This window comes from Pyrenophora tritici-repentis, chromosome 2 (genome assembly GCF_003171515.1).
Source record: "Pyrenophora tritici-repentis strain M4 chromosome 2, whole genome shotgun sequence".
Lineage (NCBI taxonomy): Eukaryota > Fungi > Ascomycota > Dothideomycetes > Pleosporales > Pleosporaceae > Pyrenophora > Pyrenophora tritici-repentis.
This window is the reverse complement of record NC_089391.1, coordinates 3584366-3597339: the sequence shown is the minus strand read 5'-3', so window position 1 is coordinate 3597339 and position 12974 is coordinate 3584366. Positions and strand designations below refer to the sequence as shown.

The window sequence follows — 12974 nt, the reverse complement described above, 5'->3', positions numbered from 1 at the left end:
GCAAAATTGTTGTCAGTCTCGTTACCTGCACCCACTCCCTCCTTCCCGTCCCTATTCCCATTCACAGCTCCCTGTACACCACCAACTTTCTCGCCAGCTACCCTTCTACTCTCCACCAACGCCTTAATCAACGCAACAGTAACTCCCCACCCTTCCCTCATCCTCTCCTCACTCCCACTCAAATCCGGCACATGCAAAAAGATAACCGGTTTCTCCCCTTCCTTCCCCTTCTCAAGATAATGCGCCAGACTATTGTAATAAATAAACCCGCACAGGAAGTTCCCTGCGTCATGGCTAATTCTCACATCTGGACTAGCCTCCTTCTTCTCTTTTTCGTCCTTCTTAGCACCATCCAAAAAGCCCTTCCACTTCCCCAGCACATCACCTATCCCAAACCCCGTCTCCAACGTCGGCGGATATCTACTCCCCGGAAACCTCTCATCGGCCTTCCCATCCGTGAACCGTTTCCCATCCACATCAGCAATCTGGCCGTAACCGCGGCCCCCTTGCCGTGGACTCGATGGCGTAGTAAGAGCGGCCTGCTGCTAGGCCGATATGCAGGATTATGTCGGGAGCTGGGTACATTGGGTTGCCTGGGGGAAGTAGCGTGGGGATTAGATCCAGGACGGTGTTGTAGGAGACGCGGATGGGCGTGTGATGGGTGTGGATATGGATGGGCGTGGGGTTTTGGGGGGGAAGCTGGAATGAGGGCGGGGAGCGTGGAGGCGATCGTCCAGGAGGAGTTTTGGGGGTATTTTGAGAGGAAGGGCTGTGGTGGGTTAGTCAGTTTTTTTTTGGATGGGGTTGAAATGCGACTGCGCATTTAGGAGAAAGGCTTAGGAAAATGATAGACAATGATCATCCTTTGAAATCATATCCCACGCTCTTCGATCGGGTGCATAGATCACATGTATCCCCGCTCCCGGTTCCCGTACCCGAGAACGGACTTGGAATGAACGATGCAGAACAGCTGAGCAACTCAGGATAAGAAACAGTACTTTTGTAAATCCCAGGCTCTTGCAGATATTCGAAGGCGAAAAGTCGAGGGAAAGATAAAGAAACATACGTACCCCAAACCCCGTAACAAGCACCGTCACCGGCTTCTCCCCCTCCTCACTCGGAGGCTGTATCGCAGCATAGGCCTGCGGAGCCATCGAGACGAAAATCTAAAATTCTGATTGCACACGGTCAGCTCAAAATAATCATAGAGCAATCACACTGCCCAAAAAGCTGGCTACCTAGATACGTGTAGCCGCGAACAACATGACGGTCGTGCCAAACAGCGAACCAACTCTAACAAATGCCTCTTTTACCTAGCTAACCCTCGACACAGAAAATAACAAACTCTGCGTGAAAAAAATATCTTTGTGAGCTTTTGGCATTGCGTACCACTTCTATCGTGACGATGACAACATCTCCACTCCTCTACTCCCCACTCCCTTCCACCTTCCCCCAAACACAAACGAAGAAATCATACCGGGTACTCACATTTTCCAACCTAGATCTTCAAAACACGAACAGCCGATGCCTCCAACAATCCAATCCAGAAGATCCGTAAGCGAATAGGTGTCGTACGCCACAAAAGGCCAGTAAGACAGCCGTTGGGTTGCGAGGAGTGGAGAGATGACGGGTTCGGCTGATTTGCCGATCGGATCGTTGGCCCTGCTACATTGCACTTTGTGGGTTTAGCGCTGACCGGGAATCGCCCCGGAAGACGTCATTTGGGCAGATGGGGTACAGCCGAAGGTGGTTACCCCACGTTGGCTGTGCGGGTTTGGGCTTAAGGATTTGGTGATGGGAGATGAGGGGAGGGCTGATGAGATGGAGGTCAGATTGTGATTAGCTAGACGCGTGATAAGCTTGTGATTGTGAAATTGCGGGACGAGTGGTTACTACGAATCTGTCCACCTAGATAGGCTGGATCTGCTATGGCAATTCTTCTGGATTGAACCATATTCTTGAACATGCATGTGAGTATCCTCTGAATTGATTATCCGCTACGAAGTGCTTCTCGAACATGATCTCCGGTGCTTGACCCGATGGTTTCCAAACCTTAAGAGGTGACCCCTCGGATAGCGCACTCGCGTCTAGGTAGGTATGACAACGAACTTCTCCCATAGCAGGATAGCCGCGCATAATACCGCCGTTCCAAACTGCCGGCTCATAAATCTGTTATTCCCCGCAATGGTCTAGCATGACCGTAACAGTCTTGAAATTCAACACCCCACACATGCAATACCACGGCTTCAAGGCTGCATAAATCGCCTCCCAGTTTCTATTGATTCAGAGGATAGACACCGGTGGTATACTCGACTCCGGTTCCTTCTTGAACACTTGACGATCTCCCACCACAACACCATGGTCGCCTCCCCTACAAAACCCTACTCCCTCGCCATAATAGGCGGCGGCATATCCGGCCTCACACTCGCCATAACCCTCCTGCAATACAACATCCCCTTCATCATCTACGAAGCCGCGCCGCATTTTGGCGAGATAGGCGCCGGCGTGGCCCTCGGGCCCAACGCCGGCCTAGCAATGAAACTAATGTCACCCGCAATCTTCGACGCCTTTGTAAAATGCAGAACAGAAAACGTCGGCTCCAAGCTCGACGCCTGGTTCACCATCCGCGTGGGCGACATCCGAAAAGCAGACAAAGACGGGTTTGTGAAGCCCGGGAAAAAAGTTGGTGACGAGCTATTCGATGTGTGGATGCCGCCGGGTGGGGATAGGGGAGGCGTGTATAGAGCCACGTTTTTGGATGAGCTGGTCAAGCATGTGCCGGATAGTCATGTCAAGTTTAAAAAGAGGTTCAAGGATATGCGGGAGGCAGAGGATGGGTCGGGCGATATGGTGGTGCAGTTTGAGGATGGGACTACCGCGCAGCATAGTGCTGTTATTGGGTGCGATGGAATTAAATCAATGACGCGCAAGTGGTTGCTGGGGAAGGATCATCCTGCTGCCAACGCAGTTTTCTCAGGCAAATATGCGTATAGGGGTCTTATTCCCATGAACGATGCGATCGAGATGCTGGGTGAGGATGCGGCTCGTAATAGTCAGATGTACCTAGGGTATCAGGGTCATTTGCTCACTTTTCCAATTGAGCATGGGAAGACGATGAACGGTATGATTCTACCTCCCCCACCACTCCTAAATCCCACCTTCTGACAATCATCATAGTCGTAGCGTTCTCCTCCCGCGAAACCTGGGACGACGAGAAATGGGTTATCAACACATCCAAACAAGCCATGGAAGCCGAATTCGACGGCTGGGGCCCACACGTCCAGAAAATCATCGGTGCAATGCAAAAACCCGACATTTGGGCCCTGTTCATGCACCCGCCTTGTGAGACCTACACCAAAGGCCGCGTGTGCCTTGTAGGCGACGCGGCACATGCGACTACCCCTCATCAAGGCGCAGGGGCGGGCATGTGCATAGAAGACAGCTATATCATGGCGAACTTGATTAAGGAGGCGGATAACGCGGATGATTTGAAAAAAGCTTTTGCGGCATTTGACCAGGTGCGAAGGAAAAGAACGCAAGAGAATGTGCAGAGAAGTTATGAGAATGGTAAGATGTACCAGTTTGAGCAGTATGGGGACGATTTAGATAGAATTGAGAGGGCGTATGCCGAGAAGATGAAGTGGGTATGGGATATTGACCTTGAGGCGCACTTGGCGCAGGCGAAGAAGATTATGCGGGAACAGTAAGGTCGTGCGCCTATTGAGAAAAGAGGTTCGATCCATGTTTGAGAATTCGAGTCTTGTTAGTTTGGCATTCGTATCATACAGTAGTATTGCCTAATTACATATTCCAATGGCATTATTCAGTCGATAACATCATCCCTCAGAGTGAATATCTGCTTCAACACCTCATCCGTCTTGGCACTGATGCCGTTGTGATACATCATATTCGTGACAAACATCTTGCATCCCTTGATCGTGTTGGCCGTCTCCACACTTAGATCAAAGTCCACATACATGTCATCAGTGTAAACGGCCGCATAGACCGGTACCTCATTCTTCTTCAACTGGTCCACGTCGTAGAGTTCCGGCCAGTCTTTTTCTTCAGCCAGGAGCATACCGACTGTCTTGAGCTTGGCAAGCTCTGGGTAGCAGTCAAACATGAAAGGGTAGATCATTTCGCCTGTGAAGAAGACGGGATCGTCGCTGTCAACACGGGAGAGCGAGAACTCTGGGTACTTGGGGAGAAGTCGTTCAGCGGACCAGTTTGCTGCGGTACCTTGGCAGTATATTGGCTCGTGAAGCAGTGCGTAGATGACGTTTGTATCCCAACTCTGTGCTGCTTCCAGCGCGAGAACAGTAGGGCGCGTCAAATGCCCGAATTGATTCAAATCGGTGTCAGCACGTAGAACAAAGTCGTGTACATCGTCGAAGCCACCGTGCTTGCCAAAGTAGATTCCAAGTTGCAAGAACCGACGAGCCGAGAGAAAGCCTTCGCCACCTTGCACACGGACGGTTGTGTCGCCAAAGCGTGAGAGAAGTTTGACAATACGTTTGACTCGCTCAATATCTTCAGGATACTTTTTGTAGTAGCCCTCGTTCCTACTCTTAACGCGTGCATACAGTCGTTCGTATACATCATCGGGCCCATCTCTTAGAGGCGGTAGACCACCAAAAAGGAAAGCTTCTTTGACTCCTTCGGGGTAGAAAGATAGATATGTGGCACAGCAAAACCCTCCAAAGCTCTGTCCCATGATACTCCACTTCTTCTTCTCTTCGGGGTAATCAGCAGTCAACGCTTTGCGCACTGCCTCACAATCCTTGACTATGCTATCGGCTCTGAAGCTCTTCATGTATTCAGCTTGAACCTTCTCATCGCCTCTTAACTGGAGACTGGACTGGCTGATTGCGTTTGACAGACCCGTCCCGCGTTGGTCTAACAAAAGCACTTGATAGCCTTTATCGAGGATAGCGTTGGTCCAGGATACATTCTGTGGTGGACGGCATTCAAAACCAGGTCCGCCTTGAAGGTAGATGAGCCATGGTATCTGCTTCTTCGAGCGATCCAGATAAATAGAAGGAACGTAATCTGCCGGTTTCTCCACTTTAAGCGCTGAGCGCGCGAACAGTTGGATTGTTCCCGCAGAGGGGTTGGCTTGGTGATGAGCGTTAGTATACCTTCTTTATGACAGAAATAATCTTCAATCTCTTCATCCTGAGGGTAGATATCGGGGACAGAGAAACTTCAGGGACTGTAGATGTGACAGATACGTACAGTAGTCACGGGGTACCTGGAAGAAGTGCTCGGTGACCCGGAGCTTGCCTGAGTCAAGTTATTTCATGTTCGAGAGACAAGCAACTATACACGTACCAGGTATGAGGTGACTCCTCTGTTCGAGAATCTTTGCTGCTTGAATCATTTTGGTGAATGTCCGTGGGGTATGACAGAGAGTGGGGTTGGCGTTGGGGGCGAGTGCTCCGAAGCTCACTACTTAACTAGCGCCTGCTCCAAAGGATTCACACGCATGAGGGGATGCACGACCCTTCCACACCCATATCAGACTCGCATTTACAACAGGGCGATCTATGATCATACTGCAGTATCTTGACTGTAACCTGTCCGCTCCTTGTCAGCAAAATTGTGCTCGACGCGTGACTTTCCATCTGGAAATTTTCTAGTCACTGAGGGGCAAATTCCGTCGAACTTTTACCACTACATCTCAGAATTTCAGAGATTTGCTACCAACCGTCTTTCCACCAAAAATACCCGGATACTAAACAGACTCCCCAGGAATCATGGCCAAGGATAAGAAGAAAGCGGCAGCAGGAGGCAAGGCTGCAGCCAAAGCCGCAAAAGCTGCCAAGCAAGAGAAGAAGGCAGGCAAAAAAGACAAAAAGGTCGCATCCAAGACTGCAGAGATCGATTCTGATGCCGAAGACGTCGATCTCGATGCCATTCTAGCACAGTACGCAAAAGAGCAGGAGCAACACCACGCCATCACTGAGATAGCGGCTGAGCCGCCATCAGCACGAACATCATGCACCCTCATCGCCAGCCCAGCCAACGAGAACGAAATCTTCTTGTTTGGCGGCGAGTACTTCAATGGAGCTACTGCAAAGTTCTTTAATGACCTTATGATTTACAACATCAAGCAGGATGCGTGGAAGCAAGTCACGAGTCCCAACTCGCCACTTCCTCGCTCGGGACATGCGTGGTGCCGTGCGGCAAACACCAAAGATATCTATCTGTTTGGTGGGGAGTTCAGTTCGCCAAAACAAGGTACCTTTTACCACTACAACGACTTCTGGAAGCTGGACCCGACGAATAGGGAATGGACGCGTATGGAGGGCAAGAGTAAGACGGCTGCACCGCCGGCGCGGAGTGGACATCGTATGGTTGGGTTTAAACAGTACATCATCTTATTCGGAGGATTCCAGGATACATCTGCAACGACCAAGTACTTGAACGACTTGTGGATCTACGACTGTGTGAACTTCTCCTGGCACACGCCAAAACTCCAGGCAGCTCGTGCTGTACCAGATGCACGATCGAGCTTCACGTTACTGCCACACGATCAAGGTGCCGTCATCTACGGCGGTTACTCGCGCGTCAAGACCCAAGCCGGCGGTAAGCAACAACAGCAAGGCAAAGGAAAGAAGACCAGCAGTGGCGGCCCAGCCTCACGCATGGTGCTAAAGCCAAAAGTTCACGAAGACACCTGGTTCATCCGCATCACGCCTCCCCCCTCGGACCAGGCCTCAACCACACCCCCCACCGTCTCCTGGGAAAAACGCAAGAAACCTGCAAACGCCCCCAACCCGCCCCGCGCCGGCGCCACAATGGCCTACCACAAGGGCCGCGGCGTTCTCTTCGGCGGCGTCCACGACGTCGAAGAAAGCGAGGAAGGCATCGACTCTGAATTCTTCAACCAACTCTTCATCTGGAACATTGAGCGAAACCGCTACATGCCACTTACCCTCCGCCGCCCCAAACTAAACGCAAACAAAAAAGCTGCACAGCAGGCAAACGTCAACCGGCGTGACCGCGGTAAAGCAGCAGAAGAGGAATTGCTGGCTAACCTCAAAGCCCTCGAGATGAAGGCTGGTGTACATTCCGCCGGCGACGCAGATTCGGATTCCGACAACGAAAAGGTTAAGCAGGAAGATGAGGACGAGGATACTCGTCCTGAAAAACCAAAGATCTTTGAATTTCCTCATCCCCGTTTTAACGCTGCCCTTACTGTGCAAGCGGATACCTTATACATCTACGGCGGCACGTACGAAAAGGGGGACCGGGAATACACGTTTGACGAGCTGTGGAGTGTGAATCTGAATCATCTAGATGGAGTAACAGAGATATTTAAACGGGATCTTGAAGACTGGCAGGGCAGCGACGAGGAAGCTGATTCAGAAGATGAAGACGACGAGGAAGACTCCGAATTCGAAGACGATGAAGACGACGACGACAAAACATCTATCTCCACCGCTCCAACCAGCGTCCCTCCTACCCCAACAACCCCTCTCCCCACCGAAGATCTCACGCCCCAAGAGCTCATATCCGCGCTCACAGACACACTGCCGCACCCGCGCCCCTTTGAATCCCTGCGAGACTTCTACGCCCGCACCTCGGAAGCGTGGCAGTCACTCATTTTGGAGGAACTTGCTTCAAAAGGTAAGAATGCTGAGAAAAGCCCCAAGGAGATTAAGAAAATGGGCTTCGAACGTGCGGAGGAGAAGTGGTGGGATTGTAGGGAGGAGATTCGTGCGTTGGAGGATGAGCAGGAGGCTGCGGGGATTGGCGAGGTTGTTAGTTTGGAAGGAAAGGATGCGGGTGGTGGAGTGGGGAGGAGGAGGTAGATGGAAGGGAGAGAGTGTTTGGAGTGTGGGAATGAGGTTGGGTGCTCTACAAGTATCTAGACACCCAAGATAAATGACACGGGTGTTGGAATGAAGAGAATTTTATTTGGTCATCGCTGATGCCGGCATCTACAAACGGCCAGAAGGGAAGATTCTGTGTTCAACTCTTCTACAAAATGGGGTTGTGTTCTAAACCATGTGCTAAGAAAGTAAAACAGAGCATTCAAAACAGACACTATCGTTTCCCCCACAGACCCTGTTGTGTCTCTCGAATCCTCCGCTCTTGTTCCTGAATCATCTCCTCCGTCTGACCGTGACCATTTCCTCTGCTGTCAATCTCCATTGGGTCATCGGGCTCTTCTGCCGGCTGCGGGATGTTGGCGTGAGGTGCGCCTCTTCGTGGCTCGTGTGATCGTCCACCATCCATCATACCGGCAGCGCCACCTGCTCTCAGCTGGTTGATAGCACGGATCGTGTCGATGGCAGCGTGTAGTGTGCGTCTCGCGTTGAAGTTCTTCTTGACGGTAGGTAGCAGATCCTCCTCTCCATCTGCGTTGTTCTTGCCCAGCTCTGTGATCCAAGGGTGGGAGAGGGCCTCGTGGGCGGTCATTCGTGTAGCAGGGTCGACAGTCAGGCATCGGCGGATGAACTCGCGCGCGGTAAGGGATACGCCTCGCCAGTATTCCAGAGGCGTGAAGGAGTAGTCGGCGACCAAGATGGCCTGCATCTCCTCGAGATTGCTATCGCGGTCGAAAGGAGTGTAGCCGCAGAGAAGGAAGTACGTGATAACACCAATAGCCCAGATATCACTATGGCATACGTCAGCAGCAATTCCCGAGCATAACTCATTTAGCCCAACTTACACTGGCTTGCCGTGGCCAGTCTTTCTAAAAATCTCAGGTGCCATGTATCCTGGAGTTCCGCACGTTGTGGTTAGAACATGGAATTGTTCCTCGTCCATGATGCGAGACAGGCCAAAGTCAGCAATCAACAAATCAGCGTTATCCTCTGGTGTTCGGAACAGCAAGTTCTCTGGCTTCAAATCTCGATGTACGATGCCGTGGTCGTGAAGGTATGCGACAGCGGAAAGCGTGGCCCGAATGAGGTCGCCAGCATCGGACTCGTAGTAGTTGCCTTTGCGACAAATGCGGTCGAAGAGTTCGCCTCCCAGCGCGAGGTCGGTAACGAGATAAACTACTTTTGGATTAGTTTTGTGTTTTTCGTTTATCGAGATAATACTTACGATTGTTCATGGTCTCGAAGTAGTCGACCAGCGTCAGGATGTTCCTATGACCCATAGAGACCCTCTTAAGGACCGCGATCTCATTCCTGACCTGCGACTTGTCAGCCTTGCCCTCCGCTCTCTACAAGCAAGCTCACCATGTGTTCTCGGCCAGCCATGAGTCGCTTGTTGATGACTTTCGCAGCATAATATCTCCCCGTATCGATGTGCACGCACTCCTTCACTACCGAGTAGCTGCCTGCACCTAGTGTTTTCCCCGTCTTGTATCTACAAGGCTGCACTTGGGCTGCGGTCTGAGGTGTTTGTGCTCCAGAACCGCCGTTGGAAGTCTTCGTCGCCATGTCTGCGGTTCAGATGACGTTCTTCAAGTCGTAGGAAGCGAGATGTTGGTGGTTCTAAATGTGCTATGTTGGGTGCGATGTTGCTTGGGCGTTGTGTCGCAAGACTGGGTATCAATGATTGCAAAGCTGAAGATCGGCCCAGGCGTTGCGGTATATAGTGCGCTTACGATGGCGTCTCCCAAAGAGCCTGGTTAGCCTGAGTAGCTTGAGGGGGTGTGAGTTTCGAAGAAGCGTGCAAGTGTCTTGTCGACTGTCAACGCAAGCGGCGCGGAGAGCTCCCTCAATGCGCGAGTTAGAACAGTGGGGTCGCAAAGCTAAAGATGCAAGAGAGTCACTAGGGAAAGAGAAGCAAGATATGCGTGTTATGCAAAGCGAGCTGAATTAGAAATCGCTCTCGTGCTGTGAAAGCGCATAAGTTGGAGGGGTCCACACCTCTTCCCCCCGCCGGTGAGGCTTATCCCTGTCGTCGCCAAGACGGTACTAGCGCTATACACGGGATTGTGGGAGTGGACAGCCGTCCGCGGGGTGGCCGACATCACTGCATCTTTGGATGGATTTATGCACGGCTTTCGCCGAAACTCGCATTGCTGGACGTGACGGTAGATTTTTGCTTCTATTCAACCTCTATCAGTCGTCTATGAGTAGATGAGGTCAATACTCTAGGAGCAGATATCAACAGAAAGCGGGGAACGGATCAAGGTCCGAGGACAGCGTCTCGACCGGTCCATGGTTGCTTTACGACTTGATGAGCAAGCTGTGTCCGTCCATGTCTTCAGGCTGCTGAAGACCCATTGTCGCAAGCAGTGTCGGCGCCACGTCACCAAGCACGCCGTCCGTCTTCTTCAGGCTCCAACCCTCAGGGGCGTTAGCCATGACGAAAGGAACCTTGTTAGTCGTGTGAGAAGTCTTGGGTGTGCCCTCTTCAGTGAGCATCTCCTCAGCGTTACTAGCACATTGTTAGCCTGACTTCCTAATCTGTCATAAGACGTCAACTCACCCGTGATCAGCAGTAACGAACATAACGTATCCGCTCTCTTTGCACTGATCGTAGACCCTCTTGATAGCCTTGTCTGTCTCTGTGCATGCCTCAATCGCTGCCTTATAAACACCAGTGTGGCCAACCATGTCTGGTGGTGCAAAGTTGTTCATGAGGAACTCAAACTTGCCAGTTCGAATTCGCTCACAGAGCTTTTCGGCAACAGCCATGGCGCTCATCTTCGGCTCCAAATCGTACGTGGCTACCTTGGGCGAAGGAACCATCTCACGCTCCTCGTTCTCAAACTGCTTCTCTACACCACCGTTGAAGAAGAAGGTAACGTGCGCATACTTTTCAGTTTCCGCAACGTGACACTGCTTGACGCCCTGCTTTCCGAGTGTCTCAGCAAGGACATCGGTCATCCGCTGGGGCTCAAAAGCGATGTTGAATGTGTATTTGGGGTTGTATGAGGTCATTGTCGTAATGTCAATGTTCTTGGGGTAAGGGAAGTCGGGCTTGGGTGAGCGGTCGACATCGCCGAGCAATTGAGTGATTTCGCGAACGCGGTCGGAGCGGTAGTTGAAGAAGAAGACAGTGTCGTCATCTGGACTAATCAGCAAGTGGACATGCAGGTACTCTAGGCCATGACTTACCTTGTATTCTCCGCTCTTTTCCACCGACAATAATGGGTTTCAAGAACTCGTCATTCTCGTCCTTTGCGTATCGCTCCTTGATGGTTGCGACTGGGTCGTTGCTTTCCTCTCCCTCTCCAGTAACCAGGCCCTTCATGCCTATTTCGACTCGATCCCACCTCTTGTCGCGGTCCATGATGTAGTATCGGCCAACGACTGTTGCAATCTCACCAAGTCCGATCTCCTTGGTCGCTTTCAGCAGTGTCTCCATGTATCCAACTGCTGACTTGGGGTCGGTATCTCGGCCATCACCGAAGAAGTGGATGTACGCTTTTGGGACGCCCTGGTCCTTTGCAACCTTGAGGAGCGCAATCAAATGGTCCATGTGAGAGTGGACACCACCGTCGGAGACCAGACCGCAGAAGTGGAGTCTTCCATTACCGTCGATGGCGCGCTGGAATGACTTTTTGATGGTATCGACATCCTTCAACTTCCCGTTCTTGATCGTTTGGCCGATACGAACAGAGTCTTGCCATACAACTCGTCCCGCGCCGATGTTCAAGTGACCAACCTCGCTGTTGCCCATGAGACCCTCTGGAAGTCCGACGGCGAGAGAGGAGGCCTCGAGTTCGGTGTAGCCCTGAGCGGTTTTGGATCCGTCCTTGGCGAACTCGTCCATAGTAGGCGTGTCGGCCGCGAGGATAGCATCGCCATCTTTGCGCGACTTCTCAGTCGCAACACCCCAGCCGTCGATGACGATGAGGACTGTCTTTTGGTCAACTTTTGCCATGGTCGCGGTCAATCAGGTGGATATAAAGGATAGAATAAAAGAACTCGAGAATTCACTCGAGAAGAGAAGATAAGGGGTCTCGGAGAGAAAAGTAGTGAATTAGCAGTTGACCGGAGGGGCAGGCTTGGTGGGGCTAAAATGGTAGGTTTCCAACAAAAAGCATCACCGGTCAACGTCAGAGCCTGTCTACCACGGCACCACGTCTCCCCACGATCCGCGGCCGAACTTTATCTCACCTTATGAAATCCAATTGCGCGATTTCGCGGCGACTCTGAAATCCGAAAGCGCGTATCAGTCCATTATAGCGATAGTCGTCTGCAAAGAGTCCGTCCAATCAGCAGCCTGTGCCTCAGCCTTATCCGTCGGAGGAGAGCCGGAGGAGCAGCGTCATCCCCGTCTTCGCGACCACAACACGGCGCTAGATATGCAGCGACGTCCAACTCGTCGCATGCCGTAAACATGTCAGGAGCAGCTACACCGTACGCGACGGCTTCCGCGCGAGCCTCTGTTGCCCCCACGGGTGCTGCGACACCAGCTCCACCGCCGCCACCCACCGAGACTACCCCAACCCTCCCTCCGCCGTCTACCTTTGACATACTCCCCGACCTTCACAAGCTCCTCAAGCGCATACTAGAGACACCCTCTCACCCACCAGCTTCAACCCCCACGCCCGCCCAACTCTCAGCAGAAGGCCCGCTCGAAATCCAACATGTCGCAACAGCTGCCAATGACATCCGTCTCAAGATACAAAAGGCACGACGCGCCGTAACATCCCTGCCGGGTATCGACCGTACCTGTGAAGATCAAGAAGAAGAGATTGAGGATCTGGAGATGCGTATTGCGCGACTCAAGGCGTCATTGAGGGAGCTGGGCCAACCCACTGCTCAGACTGAGGATGGAGATGGAGACCAGAGTATGACTGGCTGAGCCGCCGGCAGGACCCCGATTGATCCCTTCTAGGACGCATGTCTATTGATTGCATGGACGCACTCGACCTCGCTCTTTCTCGAGGATCGTGAAGGTATGTCAGGTGCGGATATCAGAGAATGTGATGTGAGTTGGTGCTGACACTTCAGCCAGTGACTACGCTCAATAGACCCGCGCTACACCAAGACGAAGATTATCATACGCACTCGGGACTATCTGTATAATTCGCGCATGATGGTTGGCGCCAG

General features: G+C 52.1%; 6 protein-coding genes across 6 annotated transcripts; 3 read left to right on the top strand and 3 right to left on the bottom strand.

Moving 5' to 3' along the window:
- Positions 1-2358: 2358 nt before the first annotated feature.
- Positions 2359-3707, top strand: PtrM4_068170 (UbiH, 2-polyprenyl-6-methoxyphenol hydroxylase and related FAD-dependent oxidoreductase; the record flags this gene model as incomplete). The annotated part of the gene is made up of 2 exons (XM_001933493.2): positions 2359-3121; positions 3178-3707. The coding sequence occupies 2 exons, from the start codon at positions 2359-2361 to the stop codon at positions 3705-3707; spliced, it is 1293 nt and encodes a 430-aa protein (XP_001933528.1).
- A 116-nt stretch (positions 3708-3823) lies between these two features.
- On the bottom strand, positions 3824-5380 carry PtrM4_068160 (Abhydrolase-1 multi-domain protein; the record flags this gene model as incomplete). Its single annotated transcript, XM_001933492.2, has 3 exons — positions 3824-5115; positions 5236-5283; positions 5332-5380. The coding sequence occupies 3 exons, from the start codon at positions 5378-5380 to the stop codon at positions 3824-3826; spliced, it is 1389 nt and encodes a 462-aa protein (XP_001933527.1).
- Positions 5381-5756: 376 nt separating this feature from the next.
- Positions 5757-7817, top strand: PtrM4_068150 (DUF4110 multi-domain protein; the record flags this gene model as incomplete). The annotated part of the gene is made up of 2 exons (XM_066105811.1): positions 5757-7281; positions 7510-7817. The coding sequence occupies 2 exons, from the start codon at positions 5757-5759 to the stop codon at positions 7815-7817; spliced, it is 1833 nt and encodes a 610-aa protein (XP_065964438.1).
- Positions 7818-8052: 235 nt separating this feature from the next.
- PtrM4_068140 (SPS1, Serine-threonine protein kinase) lies at positions 8053-9401 on the bottom strand (the record flags this gene model as incomplete). Its single annotated transcript, XM_001933490.1, has 4 exons — positions 8053-8626; positions 8681-9011; positions 9061-9151; positions 9198-9401. The coding sequence occupies 4 exons, from the start codon at positions 9399-9401 to the stop codon at positions 8053-8055; spliced, it is 1200 nt and encodes a 399-aa protein (XP_001933525.1).
- Positions 9402-10136: 735 nt separating this feature from the next.
- On the bottom strand, positions 10137-11799 carry PtrM4_068130 (2,3-bisphosphoglycerate-independent phosphoglycerate mutase; the record flags this gene model as incomplete). Its single annotated transcript, XM_001933489.2, has 3 exons — positions 10137-10347; positions 10399-10981; positions 11031-11799. 3 exons carry the CDS (start codon positions 11797-11799, stop codon positions 10137-10139), a joined length of 1563 nt encoding a protein of 520 aa, XP_001933524.1.
- Positions 11800-12258: 459 nt separating this feature from the next.
- PtrM4_068120 (Med9 multi-domain protein) lies at positions 12259-12726 on the top strand (the record flags this gene model as incomplete). The annotated part of the gene is made up of 1 exon (XM_001933487.1): positions 12259-12726. One exon carries the CDS (start codon positions 12259-12261, stop codon positions 12724-12726), a length of 468 nt encoding a protein of 155 aa, XP_001933522.1.
- Positions 12727-12974: the final 248 nt, after the last annotated feature.